Below are 16,172 nucleotides of genomic sequence, written 5' to 3' on the forward strand. Positions count from 1 at the left end.
ATAGCCATGATGACCGCAGTGGTGCGGTGAGTTACAGGTCCTTTTTTAAAGTCACTGCCATCCATCTGGGAAAAGCGGATGGGTTCAGGTAGCCGCTTTCGCTTAACGCGCAATTGTTGGGCAGCCTCTTCGCTTATCATGGTGCGGGCACAACCCGAGTCAACTAGGGCCGTAAATTCTAACGTGGGCCCCCCTTTAGGCAGTGAGAGATGGACCTTTACATACACATTGTCTTCCTGAGCGCTTACCATCAGTGGAGCTCCTTGTACAACGTTCGGAGCGGTCTGCTGAGGAGCCCCCTTTACAGCAGACCGACGGCGTTTTTTGCCGGCATGTCCCAGTCCTCCTCCTCGCTGGAGGAAGCAGCTGTGGTATTTGAAATCCGTGACTCCGATGAGTCAAAGGCTTCATTTGTAATCCGTGGCCCCGATGGGCCGGTAGAGTCCGAAGCTTCGACCTCGGCGCGTGCGTGCAAGGCCGAGGATGTGCTCCGCCGGCTCGGTGCGCCGCTCCGGCGGCGAGGTTGCCCCTCGGGAGGGGGCTTCTCAGGTTCGGTCGTTGCCGGACGAGACGGTCCCGGACGTCCGGGTCGTGAAGGGCATTGAGAAGCAAAGTGTCCTTTTCCCCCGCAAACGAGACAGACCCCGCTCTCAAAGCGTTTGCGGCGTTCGGTCACGGAGGGTCCTCCCCCCGAGGGGGAGGACCGCCGGGTCTGTCTCCACGGGTCTTGGTCTCCCGTCCGGTGCGTTGTCGGGACAGGAGCAACAGTTGCTTTAGATTTTCGATGTCAGCGGCGTGGCGAACCCAGCCTTCAACATCAGGAGGGTTACCTTGCATGAAAGCCCAGTGTTGCAATTCCGGGTTCAAACCTTCGCGGAAACACTGCACCCTGGTAGCTTCGCTCCAGTCCAAAATGCGACTCGAGAGCGACTGGAACTCGCTTGCATACTGCGTGACAGATTTAGTCCCTTGGCGCAGTTGCTGCAAGGCAGTTTTTGCTCGCTCACCCAAATGCGGGTCCTCGAAACGGTGTCGAAGGGCGACCATGAAGTCATCGAGACTTCGCAAGACCGGGGAGCGGAGCTCATACTGCTGTACCATCCAGGCGGCCGCCTCACCTAGTAGGAGGGACGCCACGTATAGGACCCGGGATTCTTCCGAGGTAAAAGTCCGGGCCTGTTCATGCATAAAAATGTCCACTTGCACCATAAAAAACGTCAGCTGGTCACTCGATCCATCATACGTGACCTTCAGATCTCGGCGGGCCGGTGGAGCGGGACGGATGGGAGGTGCGGGGACCACGGGTGGGCCTGGTGGTTGCTTTCCGTCCGTCGGAGCCACGGGTGGGGTCTGAACCTTCAGGTCGTCCATGGCTTGGGCCATGTCCAGCATCACTGCGTTCATGGCATCCATCCGTTCCAGTAACTCCTGGCGCTCTTTCTGCCAGCGCTGCCGCTCCTCATCCATCTGGTGAAGCAGCAGGGCTTCCTTGCGGGCGGGATCTTCCTCGAACCCCAACCCGTGAACCGCAGTCCGTCTTGACTGCACGTCGCTCTGCGGGAGCGACCAATGCCGGGGAGACTCCAGCCAGGTCTCCAAACGGGTGGGCTTGGGCTTTGTACCCAAACCCGATCCTGAATCGGCTCCACTGGGCGTCTTCCCAGTCGACTTCCCTTCCGAAGGGGCCAGGTCGGGCTGTTTGGGTACAGCGTCGTCCTTCTTGTCGTCGTCATCCCCGTTGCCTGCCATAGCTGTCCAAGAACGGTACAGGAGCAGGATAACGAGGCAAAAGACTTGCAACTTAATGTGAGGGTTCCCAACCTCCCTGTGCAAACTCCATAAAATCACTTGCTTAGACTGTCATGCAGAAACAAGGAACTTTATTGGAAGCTTCAGGTAGTACAGGCCTTACACTGGTAAAGTTGCAAGTGCTTACAGATTCACAAAGACAGCATTATAACCCCTACAGGGAAGCAGATGTCAAGCGTATGTTATGGGAAGCGATAACTGTGCATGGTACAAAACATCAAAGAACTATCTACCCTCCAAGGCCATGGCCGGCGGAAGAGAGTCAGTGAGAGCAAGGGGGGGACATGGGAAGAGACATTCCAACCTGGGGCCTGTCAGACGCCGCGCCTGAACCAGGGAAAGACAAGAGGCCTGGACTGCTTTTACGAGTCCAGGAAGGGGGGGGGGAAACATACAAGGCAAAGGCCTTACCCAAGGCAAAGGCGTACAGACCCTCACAGCTACTCCCTTAACTTCTGAAACAAAGACGTGTGCTGACTCAGCTAAGTTCAAAAAATCACAGCACCAGCTCAACTTATAATATTTTAAATGTATATAATATTTTTTACCAAGTAGGTAATAACTTCAGATAGAAATAAAGGAAAAGGGTTACTTCACCACAATTAAATAGAAGTAATTCCTGTAAAAAAGTAATTAATAGTCCATGGGTTCCACGACCTCAACACAAGGTATCCAATATCAGGAAATACTCAGTCCACAATGCAAAGTCCAAAACGAAGGTGTCCAATGTCTGGAAAATTCCAAATTCAACAGAAAACATAATCCAAAGTCCAAATCCAAAATCCAAAACGGCACTTCCGGATAAGTGATCGTTTCACAATATAAATTGCTTCTTCAGTTTATTATTCCTTTTTTAATCCTGCCCTTTGGGGTAACGTTATCCCTATTGCGAAGGGGTACAGAGACCTCTGTAAAAACAACATATACAATGTATATACACACACATAACATGCTATAACAATCAAATACTACATTATTAGTGAATTGAAATTCCAAAGCTTACCACCAATAGACCAGCAGACCCTCACGGTTCCTCAAGCTCTGCTAAAGCTGGTATAGAGTGCAAATCTCATCCTGAATATGTTGCTAAGCTCAAACAAACTTCTATTTGATCTTAGCAACATATTCAGGATGAGATTTGCACTCTATTTGCACTCCCTTAACTTCAGCAAGAAATAAAAAGAAAATAGGAGAAACAGAGAGAAAGAGAAAGAAAAGAAGGAAACTGGAAGAGAGAAGGGGAAGAGAGGCATTCCTGGGGAGTTTGAATCACCCGAGGGAGGTGTCAGTACCATCCTGCCTTCTTCAGAGTGTATTGTTCCCCTGTCTTGAAGCTGAGACTCTGGAACAAAATGCCCCTTTGATAACTCAACTGAGGCTACTCTGGGTTTGGACTAGTTAACTCATAGCAACAAGACACCATAAAGCTGAATAGGCTTTATTGTAAAGAAAAGAAAGAAAAAGGTTTAAAAATAATACAGTTCCAGTGAGGGTTCAAAGTACATAAAAAACTACAAAGAGGACTTCCTAGATACAATCAATCAGGACACCGCTCTGGGAGAGCTTTCGGGAAGATGGGCGAGGTCCCCCCCCCCCAACTCTCATGGCTGGGAACCATAAGTTAATAAGGAGGCCAGTGGAAACGACCTTGGGCTGGGAGGGCAACTCTTACCAGCTGATGACACCTGGTGCTCACTGAGCTGAGAAGAAAAAAAACAAACCTTGAACACAAAGAAAGCTAATTCCTTGGACAAGAGGGAAGCGCAAGGCTAAGCCACATTGCTCAGTCTCCACGTCGCCCAGAATAAATGTACCTTCCTTCTTGAAATTCGCGTACATCTTTTGATTAAAGGTTGCTTCCCTATGGGCAGTCTGGTCACTTGGTTGCTTTTTAATGGCAGGGTTATATCTTGAACGACAAGCCATGTTCTTAAGAGCCAGGACCAATGTCCTTTGAGCTTGTCCCACACTTTGAGGATAAAACCCAAAATTACGTGAGCAATTCTAGAAAAGACAGAGGTGTTTTAAGGGTATTTATTCTAATCCACATTTCCTTCCCAAAGGCTTGAATTATTGGACACTGATCTCTGTAAAATGATTTCAAGGACCACATTTCAATGGCGGCCTACTGGGGGGCAATCCAGACGCTTCTCTGTCCACCGGTGACTTGCCTTTTCCATCATGTCTTAAAACTAGAGGCACATCGGGTGGCTGCTACAGTTGCCAACCTCCAGGTGGGGCCTGGAGATCTCCTGGAACTGGTTCCAGGACTACAGAGATCAGTTCTTCCTGGAGGAACTGGCTGCTCTGGAGGGTGGGCTCTACGGCATCACATTTTTGCCGAGCTTCCTCCACTCCCCAAACCCCTCTCCCAAATCTCCAAGAATTTCCAAGTCCAGAGTTGGCAACCATAGGTGTAGTCTCCCCCCCTCCAGCAATATATAAAAAAGTAGTTAATCAGTAGTGAGAGAGATGGCTTATCTTCAGTCACGCAGGGTGGATACCCTGCTGTTGTTGTGGCAGCTGCTGCCACAGCAAGTTTTTAAAACACCTGCCCAATAATTCAGATCTCCAACAGCCAATCAAAAGCCCAGCTGAGCAAAGGCCTCACCTGGTGCCGCCTGCTTTCTAAAAACACTTGGAGGCTGGTGCAAGGAAGTTCGCAGGTGGCACTGTCTTGCCCACGTTGGGGACCCCCTGCCACAGAGCATAGTGGTATGGTGCCTATCTCAAAGTAGCCACTGACCCTCCACAGATTTTGACAACTCTTGGTGGCCCTAGAACAGGGGTGGGCAGTGTAAGCACTTGTCCCAACGACAACCAAAAGCCACACCAGGAGACTGAGTAATCCAAAAGAGTTGGTTTAATGGTATCACAGGCAAGCAGAGCTTAGAAGTCCAAAGACAGCAATGGGGGCAAATGGCATGCACTTGATAATATAAGAACATTGAAAAAAGCGTTCAGCAATACAGTCTCTTGAGATTACTTCAAACAGTCTAGAGGCATCCCAGCTCCCATGGGCACTAGCTAGCTTCAAAGGGAGCAGGAATGCAGCTTAGAGAAAACAGTCCTTGAACAATCTGCGGAGGAAAGTCTGTGAGAAAACGAAACTATTTGAGACTCAGCGAGTAGGCCTGACAGCCAGCATGGTGTGGTGGTTTGGAGAGGTGGACTCTTGATCTGGAGAACCGGGTTCGATTCCCCCTTGCTCCACATGGGTGACGGAGGCAAATCTGGTGAACTGGATTTGTTTCCCCACCCCTCCACACGAAGCCAACTGGGTGACCTTGGGCGAGTCACAGCTCTCTCAGCCCCCACCCACCTCACAGGGTGTCTGCTGTGGGGAGGGGAAGGGAAGGTGATTGTGAGCCGGGTTGATTCTTCCTTAAGTGGTAGAGAAAGTCGGCGTATAAACACCAACTTCTTCTTCTTCTGCCTCTTTGGTTGTCAGGTCCTGACTAAAGTCACCTGAAGTGGGGCTCTTGGCAGGACCAGGCCAGGCTCTGGCTTCAGGTCAAGTTCTTGGTTCACAAACCCTGTGTCTAGTTTCTCATCCTGTTATTCGCTCAACCTGCAATCCACAGCTGTTGTGTTGTCTGCCCCTTGCCCTGGGAACTGTTATCTCGGACTTGTTTCACTTTGTTTTGCGTTCTCTGGCTAGAGTGCTTTTAACCGTGTATTCGACCCATGTCGTGCCATTAGCAGCCTTCTTCATTCTGCAGACAGTCAGTTCTTTTAATTCACCTTTTTGCTCCTAATAAAGTATTATTGCTTCAGAGCTACCTGCCTGAATGAATCTGCTTTTGAGGGATGCTAGAGGTAAATGCCTGATCCTGACATGGGTCACTTTCCAAGAACGAGAACGCAACGTTTCTTTTGCGATCCTAAGAATACCTCAGACCTGAGCGGTCCTGTTTAGGATCGCGCTCTTCCTTCCAGCAACATTTGAATTACATACTATCATGAAGCGTGTTGGGAGTTCCGTGTTCGGAGGGGTCGTAGGTAGGACAGCGCGCCTAGAAACTGGACTGGCTCCTTCGAACACGGAACTCCCAAGCCACGTCTGGATGGAAGGCCGCGGGGGACCGCGTTCCTCAGGGCAGCGGGAAGAAGCGAGAAGCGCCGGCGAAGAGGAAGCGAAAGGCACCCGCCACCGCTCCTGCCGCGCGTCTTCTTCGAGGGCGGCTACCGCCAACGGCTCGCCGCGCCCTCAGGCCGCGAGGACTTCATTTCCCGACATGCCTCACTCCCCAGCTTCCCAAGCGCGGGCTCAGGGAGCGCGGCAGAGAGCATGCCGGGCGCGGTAGTCCCCCGGGGCGCTGTATTGTCTTTCCGTCGGCGGCCACGCCACGCCAGCTCGTCAAGAGCGGGTGATGGACGGCCGGGCTCTGCCAATGGCTGAGGTAGACGCGGCTGGGGCGGGCGGCCCGGCGGCCGTTGCCCTGGTAACCGCGGCGGGGAGACCGTTTGGTGCCCCGGAGAAGAAGAAGAAGAAGAAGAAGAAGAAAAAGAGAAAGACCCTCGCAGGAGTTAAAAAAAAAGAGGGGGGGGGGGAGAGAGAGAGAGGGAAACTCCGGTCCGCGGACGGCAGGGGAGCGGCGGAGGTGAGCAACTCCCTCCGCGGTGGGGGGGTGGCGGTGGGGGGGTGGCGGTGGGGGGCGGCCTCGCCTTGGCTTTGCTCGCCAGTAGAAGTTCAAGTACACTTTTGGGGGGGGGCGGCGGCCGGGGGGGTGTCCCTCTGGGCCAAGCCGGCATTAAAGTTTGTGCGGTTGCGGTTTCCTTTCGTGCCTCGGATTTGCTGCAGCGGCCGGGCTGTCCCACTCACAACTCGCGAAATCCTTGGAGGGGGTGGGGTGCGGTCCGGAGGTGGGGGCGTGGGGGCGTGGGGAGGGCCGTCACAGGGCGTGAGTGCCAGAGAGCCCACCCTTCAAAGTGGCCTTTCCCTCCACGGGGACCTGATCTGAGCTGGGCGTCATTCGGAATTTGGGGGAAAACTCCAGGACCCACCTGGAGGTTGGCAACCGCTGGAGCTGCACTTGGTCCCTGGCGGCAGCAGCAGCAGCCCCCCCGCCCCGCATAGTTAAATTGTGGAGCTCCCTGCCCCAGGATGTGGTGATGGCTGCCAAGTTGGACGGCTTTAAGTGGACAGGTTCATGGAGGAGAGGGCTATTCATGGCTACTAGTCTAAATGATGCACACCTATTCTCTCCAGGATCAGAGGAGCATGCCAAATATATGACGTGCTGTAAAGGAACACAGGCAGGATGCTGCTGCTGCAGCCGTCTTGCTTGTGGGCTTCCTAGAGGCACCTGGCTGGCCACTGTGGGAACAGACTGTGGGACTTGATGGACCTTGGTCTGATCCAGCAGGGCCTTTCTTATGTTTATTATAAAGTCGTCAGTGAGAGTAAGGGCTATGGAATGGAATGGACAAACAAAACCATCATTTTCTTTGTGCCATGCAGGAACAATAGTGGCTGAAAACTCCCAGAAAAAGGATCATTGGTTATAGTGGAAAACTTTTAAAATATTAGCTGCATGCGAGAGACCAGGAGGAGTCTGCCTCTCCATTGGTTACTGACGTGAATGTGGGGGCTGGGGGTGGAGTTGGAGTATTTTTGATTGCTGCAGGGTTTAACCTTGTTCTTAGTGGACAGTTAATTTAAAATAGTCTCCACTGCCAGCGGTCAGGCCCTCTCAGAAGCCCAAACCATTTCCAGATTTTGAGGCCCTTTGTCATACCAAAAATAAAAATGATTACACAATACAACAAAATAGACATTGGAAAGAGAGAGAGAGAGAGAGAAGCTGTGAAACTTATCAGATGCCCAAAAAATTAACAGGTGTGTAAATTTGAAGCCCCCTTTGAGCTTGAGGGCCAGGCCGAATGCTCCCCCCCCCAATTGGGAATAACTCACCCCATGAATATCACACTATAAATCTCTGATATGCCCATCTTCAGAATACAGTTTACCACCAAGCAGTGTGAAGAAGTCCCTTCAGGAAGCAGAGGGGAACCTGTGTTCTTTGTCTATGTTTCATATTCAACTGAGTTTGGAAGTGCTGTTATGTGACCTCAAAAGTGAACATGTCTATGGTTAGTACCAAGAGAAGGTGTATTCAAAATGTTCAGAAAGATGGAGTGTTCAGAAAGATGGAGTGTTCAGAAAGATGCAGATATTTGAGCTACTTTTGTTTAGAAAAATATGGTTAACTGGGACATGTGACCTCATGCTGCTGTTCTCCCGTGGGGAGCTTTGGGTCGTCCTCCTGCAGAAGGTAGCGTGCTCCACTGAAGGCATCTGCCCAACAAGTCTTCCTTATTTCCTGCTGAGGCGCTGGTGGCTGCCACCTCTGTCAGGAGGTGTTGGACAGCAGATGTTCCCTGTACTTCGTTGTCTGTCTCCTCCAGCGCAAGTCTTGAGCAGAGGCAGTACTCCTCCTTATGAGCTGTTAACATCCTCCTTGGAGCCCAGCCTGGTTCTCTGCCTTGCCTCTCTCATAATTCTGGTTGTGTTCTTTAGGGGCCTCCTTTTCCCAGGAGAAGTTGTAACTCCTTTGTAACTTCTGAGACACTTTGAAGAACAACTGCAGGACCACTAATATGTTTGGCCTTCACAAAGAAAGCTGGAGGAAAAAGCTTATTTATTTTATTGCTCTGAGGTGGACAGGGATTACTCTTTTTATGACTGCTGAGGGAGGGTTAACGTATTATACCCAAAACCTGAAAGTCTGAGGGCCCAAGAGCTGCCTGAATGTTTGTGTATGCCCAATAGAATTTTGATTTTGATAAGCTGATCCTGATGCTGTATCACAAATTTGTGCAACTTTCACTTTCTCATGTGGTGGCAGAGGTTGTTGTTGTTGGGGCGGGGGCGCCTGAAGTGAGCTTTGAGTTCACTTACATCTTGAAAAAAGTAGGTACATCTGTTTTTTAATTTATGGGTCTGAAGGATATACCTAAAAACACATTTGCCTATAACTATATATCTTTTGATATTTAGATACCACAAAGTGTGCTTACAATTTGGGTCTAAATAGAGTTCTGAAAATCAGAAACGTTGTCATCCACTACCAAAACAAAAGGAGGGTGCAGGAGAGCCCTTTAAGGAACTGGATATGGTTGGAAGGTTTGCGTCGATACAAATCAGTATACATGGAAGAAACTAGAGCTGGAGTCCTGAGAATGCTTTCCAGGTTGAATAAAATGGGACTTACTTCTGAGGAGTTGTGCTTAGGTCTTTTGTGTTGGGTCTTTTCCTGCTGCCTCAACTTTTCCTAGCATTATTGTCTTTTCCAATGATTCTTGTCTTCTCCTAATGTGACCAAAGTACGATAGCCTCAGTTGAGTCACTTTAGCTTCTAGGGATAGTTCTGGCTTGATTTGATCTAGAACCCACTTGTCTTTTGGGCAGTTCATGGTATCTATAAAACTGCTCTAAAACCACATTTCAAATGAATTTCTTCCGGTCTGCTTTCTTCATTGTCCCAACTTTCAAACCTATGCATATTAATGAGAATACTATGGCATGAATTATCTTGATCTTAGTCAAGGCATCCTTACACTTATGGGTCGTCTCTAGCTCCTTCATGGCTATCCTTCCCAGTCTCAGTTGCCTTCTGATTTCTTGGTTGCAGTTTCCCTTTTGGTTGATGATGGAGCCAATGAATAGAAAGTCCTGAACAATTTGAATTTTTTTATCATCAACCTTAAAGCTGTGTAATTCCCCAGTAGTCATTACTTTTGTATTCTTGATGTTCAGCTGTAGTCCTGCTTTGGTGCTTTCTGCTTTAACCTTCATCAGGAGTTATTTCGAGTAGTTACGAGGGGCTCAGCCATACTCGATTTAATATTTACCAACAGGCAAGAGATGGTAGATGGGGTGGGGACCTTAGGGGGAAGTGACCATGTCCTCCTAGAATTCCTTTTGTTGTGGGGGGACCAAGGAAGTTTGTAGCCGCACAAGTCTGTTTGATTTTGGTAGGGCAGATTTCAATAAACTCAGAGGCATGATGAGAATCATTCCATGGGCAAGACTTCTGGAAGGGAAAGGAGCAAGTGAAGGGTGGGCTCTCCTAAATCAAGAGCTCTTGCAAGCTCGCTATTCCAACAAGAAGGAAATGGTAGAGGATCCACAAAGCCACATGGATGAACAGAGAACTCCATGATGAGCTAAGGAAGAAAAAGGAAGTGTTCAAGAAATGGAGGCAAGGACATACCTCTCTAAAAAAGAGTATCTGTGGGTTGCTAGGCACTGTAGGTTAGCCATCAGAGAGGCCAGAGCTCACATTGAGCTGATGCTGGCCAGGGAAGCTTGCCACAACAAGAAAAGCTTTAGATATGTATAAGTTCCAGATGCTATTTTGAATGAACTGGGGAACCAGGTTCCTTTGTATTAGAGGATTTAAACAATGGATTTAAAATGTCCTAAATGTCGATAAATAGATGTATGTGGAAGGTTGAAAAAAAGAAATCCAACTTAGTGATTCCCTTAGATATTACTGTATATGAATATTAAGTCACACTGTTCTGAAGTATCTTTTAAAGATGGGATTATCTGTAGTAAGCATCAGTTTTGGATTGCTACTTGATGTTGAGAATGTACCTTTTACGTCAAACAAGCAACCATTTAAACTATAAACCTTTTTGTTTAAACACTAATTAAAAGCTTCAGAGAGGGAGAGGGACTGACACTGTGGAGCCTTTCGTTTCTCTTGGTTGTTGATAACAGAGTACGCTGTTCATCATGGCCTTATTGTTTAAATGTGTACAGAAATATATAGATAATAAACAGATCTTTATTCTTTAATTGTTTAAATGCTTAATTTACATTGCTGTTTCATATTTAGTTGTATTTTTTGTATTTATATTCACAAGTATAAAGGTAAAGGTCCCCTGTGCAAGCACCGGGTCATTCCTGACCCATGGGGTGACGTCACATCCCGATGTTTCCAAGGCAGACTTTGTTTGCGGGGTGGTTTGCCAGTGCCTTCCCCAGTCATCTTCCCTTTACCCCCAGCAAGCCGGGTCCTCATTTTACCGACCTCGGAAGGATGGAAGGCTGAGTCAACCTTGAGACGGCTACCTGAAACCAACTTCCGTCGGGATCGAACTCAGGTCGTGAGCAGAGCTTTTGACTGCAGTACTGCAGCTTAACACACTGCGCCCCGGGGCTCACAAGTAGGCATATGGATTTTGTTAATCCGGTCTTTCAAGAACAGCCACGATTAGTGTCTATGGAAGCATATGAAGTGCAAAACTGATAAAGAGCATAAAGGCTGCAGTATTTTTTCGGTTCTTGTTGAGAATGTTTGGGTAGCTGGTTGGCCACTATGGGAAGAGAATGCGGGACTAGATAGGCTTTTGGTCTGGTCCAGCTTAACTCTTTATATGTTCTGATACAAGAATATAAGAAGAGCCCTACTGGATCAGACTTCTATGTTGTCTTTCTTTTTTTTTTAAACTGAAAAGTGTCAGACTGTTAATCTGTCCCGATAAGGAAGGTGCTTCAACCCATTCATCATCTCGCTTGCCCACTTCACTTTTTCAGCTCTGCAATGTCCTTTTTGAGGCGCAGTGACCAGAATTGTGCATGTTATTTCAAATGAAGCTGCCTGTTCAGGGGTGTTACATTCAAAAGCAAATGGGAGCAGATGAGGTATTATAACAGTTTTTTTTAACTTCACAGGATAAAGAAATGTAAATTCCTCTCCAGTATCTCAAGAAGGATTAACAGTGGATTTTGGAGTTGCCAGTTCCAGCAAATATCACCATGTACAGACCAGGGGAGAAAGTGAAGCGTTGGATGAATATTCATGGTTCTAGTATAAGAGCTGTTGAAGTTGCTAGAGGGAGAGCGGGATATGGATTTACCCTTTCTGGACAAGCACCCTGTATTCTTAGTTGTGTTTTGAAAGGAAGCCCTGCTGATTATGTGGGACTTAAAGCTGGAGATAAAATATATGCGATAAATGAAATTAATGTGAAAAAGGCATCCCATGAAGATGTGGTGAAGCTAATAGGCAAATGCTCTGGGGTCTTGCATATGGTCATTGCTGAAGGGGTTGGCCACACTGACTCATGTTCAAGTGATGAAGAAGTTGGGTTTTATGACGGGAAAGGGTGGCTAAAACCCAAACCTGACTCAAAAGTGTTGGGTATAAACAGAGCAGAGAAGGTTGTGGAAGAAATGCAGTCTGGTGGAATTCTGAACATGATCTTTGAAAATCCTAATGTTTGTGCTGCTAACATGAAGACCTCATCAAGAAAGCAAATGCCAGCACATGAATCTGCTGCTGTTAGGTTGGACTCGGGATCAGAAAAAGCAAACAACCCAAATATGCTTTATAATGAGGAACTCTCCAAAGTCATGAATGATGATTCAGTTTTTAGAACTGGAATGGAAAACCAGGAATGTTTTGGCTTAGATGCAAGTATTTTACACGTGGCTATGGTTGTGGGCTACCTAGGATCAATTGAACTTCCGTCTTCAAATTCAAATCTAGAATACGATAGTTTGCAGGCAATTCGTGGGTGCATGAGGCGTCTTCGGGCTGAACAAAAAATCCATTCATTGGTGATGATGAAGATTATGCACGACTGTATTCAACTCTGCAGTGATAAATCCGGAGTGATTGCAGAGTATCCTGCAGAGAAGTTAGCGTTTAGCGCTGTATGCCCTGACGACAGAAGATTTTTTGGGCTAGTTACAATGCAGACCATTGATGATACAAGTTTGGCTCAGGAAAATGAAGCGGTTTTGAGGACATCATGTCATGTATTTATGGTGGATCCAGAACTATTTCATCATAAAATTCACCAGGGCATTGCACATCGTTTTGGATTGGAATGCACAGCAGATCCAGACACTAATGGCTGTCTAGAATTTCCAGTTTCATCTCTACCTGTTCTTCAGTTTGTCTCTGTTTTGTACAGGGATATGGGGGAATTGATTGAGGGCGTGCGGGCAAGGGCTTTTCTTGAGGGAGATGGAGATGTTCATCAGAATAACAGTATGAGCAGTAATAGTGATAGTGGTATTGGAAATTTTAACCAAGAAGAGAAAGGTAATAGAGTTTTGGTAGTTGACCTAGGAGGCAACTCAACTAAACATATTCCTAGTAGTGTGTGGGATAATCCAATAGGTAGAAGTCAAGCTAATTCCCACTGGAATATGTTTGATCATGAACAGGAAGAAAACTCTGCTTTAGAGGTCATATTGCAGAATGATAAATCTCAAAATCAGAATAAGTTTCTGGGTCCTTCAGCACGCATCGAAGTTCCTATAGTTTCTCCCCAAATTTCAGTTCCATCATGCAAGAAAAATTCTGTGGGCACTTCCAATCAGAGATGGCTGCCGGTTCATGTGCTAAAAGATTGGCAGCATGCATGCATAAGTGACCAGGAGTCATACACGGATTCTACAGATGGCTGGTCAAGTGTTAACTGTGGTACTCTTCCCCCACCAATGAGTAAGATTCCTGCTGACAGATACAGAGTAAATGGCAGCTTTGGTCAGCCTCATCTAATGTCTCAAAGGAATGAATGGTCTAAGAAGGGTTTTCATACACCAAACACATTTGACCCTCAACACAATGTCAGAAAAACCAAAGAAGATAAAAAGGTAAGAATGTTCATATGATACTACTGTTAGAAGAAAATACTTTGAAATTATAGTTCTGATTATACTCAACTAACAAAGATGCCGTGGTGAATATAATTCACAAGTTACCTTCTTCTTTTGTTCCCTTCTTTGTCCATGGTTATTAATTATACCAAGGTGATTTGTCTCACCAGCAAGAGCTGGCGTAGTGTAGTGGTTAGTGTTGGACTAGGATCTAAGAGACCCAGGTTTGAATCCTCACTGTTTCAAGGAAGCTTGCTGGGTGTCCCTGGGCCAGTCACACACTCTCAGCATAACCTGCCTTACAGGGCTGTTGTGAAGATTAAATGGAGGAGAGGAAAACAATGCCAGTTGCTTTGTGTCTTCACAGGAGAGAAAGGTGGAGTACAAGTGAAGTAAATAAAGTTTGACCTGGGCAGTCTGCTTGGAAGGGGTATAATCTGGTTAGATTTCAGAAAAATCTGATGTACTGTGATAATTAAAGTTGAGTGACTGTGTGCTTAGAATGGTTGTCTACTTCATTTTCTCTCTTGTGGGGACCCACCCAAAGTGGCTTACAGCATTTCCCCTTTCTCCATTTTATCCTCACAGTGAGGATAAAGTAAGGATTAGAGTCTGTGACTGCCCCAAAGGTCACCCAATAATAATTTATTAATACGGTCACTGACCAGCAAAAAACAACAACAGCCCAAGGTCACCCAATAGACTTCCATGGCAGAGTGGGGGTTTGACCCTGTGTCACTCAGATCCTGGTATAACTCTGTGTCCACTACACTAAGTTGGCTCTCAGTTCAGTGGGTGGCTTTCACTCGGTCACATTCTCTGACCTACCTCACAGGGTTGTTGCGGGGGTAAGATGAGCTGGGGTAAAAGCCATATTTTGTGTACCCAAATCATAGCTTCATTTTCTCCTTTTATTTCTTCCCCTTCTGTCAAAGTAACAAATAATGATAACAAAGTACTGCCCCCTGGAGGTGGTTGGGTTACCTAGAGGGGCACTAAGAGGCAAGGAGGCCGCAAGGGGGCGCTGTTCACTTATTTACAATTAACCAGGCTAGATCTTAGATGCTGGCAAATGGCACTCCCAAGTTTCTGCTTCTGTGTAGTGCTGAAATCAGGTAGAAACTACCAGAATTTTTAGTAAATACACCACCAGAGCTCTAGTCAAATTAGTATACTGTGTTTTGAGAAACTGTTGTCACTGTGTGTTTTTGTCTCTGTCATTTTTCAGGTTTTGGCTGGTAAGTCCTTCAGCATAATAGTATTGAGTGTGGCATTTATTTTCTTGTGTTCTTGGTTACTGAACCTGTTGATTATGAAGTGCACTTTTTAGCTATGTAAGTGATATTTTTTCACAGCCTGCCCAATATTAATCTCTCTTGGTTATATAAGCATTAAAAAGTTTCTCAGTAAGTGTTTCAAAAAGGGCAAAAACATTTTTAAAGGAAAAATTTAGGAGATAGAAGGAAAAATTGGGGGAATTGAGGGGAAAATATAGGGAGTCAATAATGCAAATTCCAGTAATAAAGGGGAAATTGGGTATATTTTGGCAAAAAAATAGACAAACCTTTCTAAAGAAAATATAACAGTGTCTTTATTCAAAATTGTAGTAATAAAATTAAAAAAATTAAAAGTTTAAGAAAGTCCTGCACCATGGGCCATGGTTAAGAATGGTTGTTATATTTCCAGCATCATACTTGGTGGAATGTTGTTTTAGTGTGGCCATCCAACTTCTCTCCAAACAAAGAAATCGAATCCAGATTACTACATTTGGTGATTAAGACTCCTGCTAAGTGTCTTTAAAACGAGACGTTGGGAAACAGGTATCATTTCATCAAGCCCATCAGTCGTATTAAGAATTTACTGAACAATGAAGTAGTAACTAAATGTAGTATCCAAGATTCTTGCTAAATGACCATCAGACTTTGAAACGCTGGTATCAGTTTTGTTGAATGTTGTTGATTAAATTAAACGGAAAAGGTTTTATTGGATTTGGAATAAATGTGCAATCTTATTGGTTTGAATTTTATCGTTATCTTCCTTAGTGGGTTGTGTGGGTTAAAATTCAAAAAACTATTTTGAATAATGCTTTTTACAGGGCACAGGAGGGGTACTGGGGATAAGCTTATGGAATCAAGGGGCCCCACAAAAGTTTAGGAACCACTGATTTAGACCCTGTCTTTCCCCCCAAAGGGACCCAACACAACTCACATTGTTCCTTTCTCCTCTATTCATTTTATTCAAAGTATAATAAAAAGTAGTAGAAAGAAGCATTGTAAGGATATGCCATTAAAAAGAGATGGGAGAAATCTTTAAAGAATAAACAGAAAGGTGGGAGCAGTCAAGGGCAGTCATGAATGTGTGTGTTTGGGCAGAATCAAGTTTATATCACCTTTACACACAAAGCAGTAGTAATAGGCCAATGCAGAGAGGGACAAAGAATTGTGGGGGGGAAATACTGTTGAAAAGAGCGGGGATGACTGTGTTTAAGGCAGAGAGAGAAAATTAAACTGTTGTCCTTCAGACAGTAATCCCATAAAATCAGGGCATCTAGTCCAACCCCCTGCTCAGTGCAGGATCAGCCTAGAGCATCCCTGACAAGTGTTTGTCCAGCCTCTCTTTAAAGACTGTCAGTGAGGGGGAGCTCACCACCTCCCTAGGTAGCTGATTCCTTCCTTTCCTTTTATCCCTTAGAAGCTCTTTGATCAATTGATCTTGAGCAGCATATATCTAGTGTTGG

General features: G+C 46.3%; 1 protein-coding gene across 1 annotated transcript in view; it reads left to right on the forward strand.

Annotated features, from left to right (window-relative positions):
• The first annotated feature begins 11,496 nt into the window (after nucleotides 1-11,496).
• Nucleotides 11,497-16,172, forward strand: part of LOC130482710 (regulator of G-protein signaling 12-like) — a 42,886-nt gene continuing 38,210 nt past the window's right edge. The window contains exon 1 of the mRNA XM_056855533.1: nucleotides 11,497-13,432. Coding sequence (XP_056711511.1) covers nucleotides 11,582-13,432 — 1,851 coding nt within the window. The 5' untranslated portion in view covers nucleotides 11,497-11,581. The remainder of the gene's footprint in view (nucleotides 13,433-16,172) is intronic.

Source organism: Euleptes europaea, chromosome 9, assembly GCF_029931775.1.
Source record: "Euleptes europaea isolate rEulEur1 chromosome 9, rEulEur1.hap1, whole genome shotgun sequence".
NCBI classification, from domain to species: Eukaryota; Metazoa; Chordata; class Lepidosauria; order Squamata; family Sphaerodactylidae; genus Euleptes; species Euleptes europaea.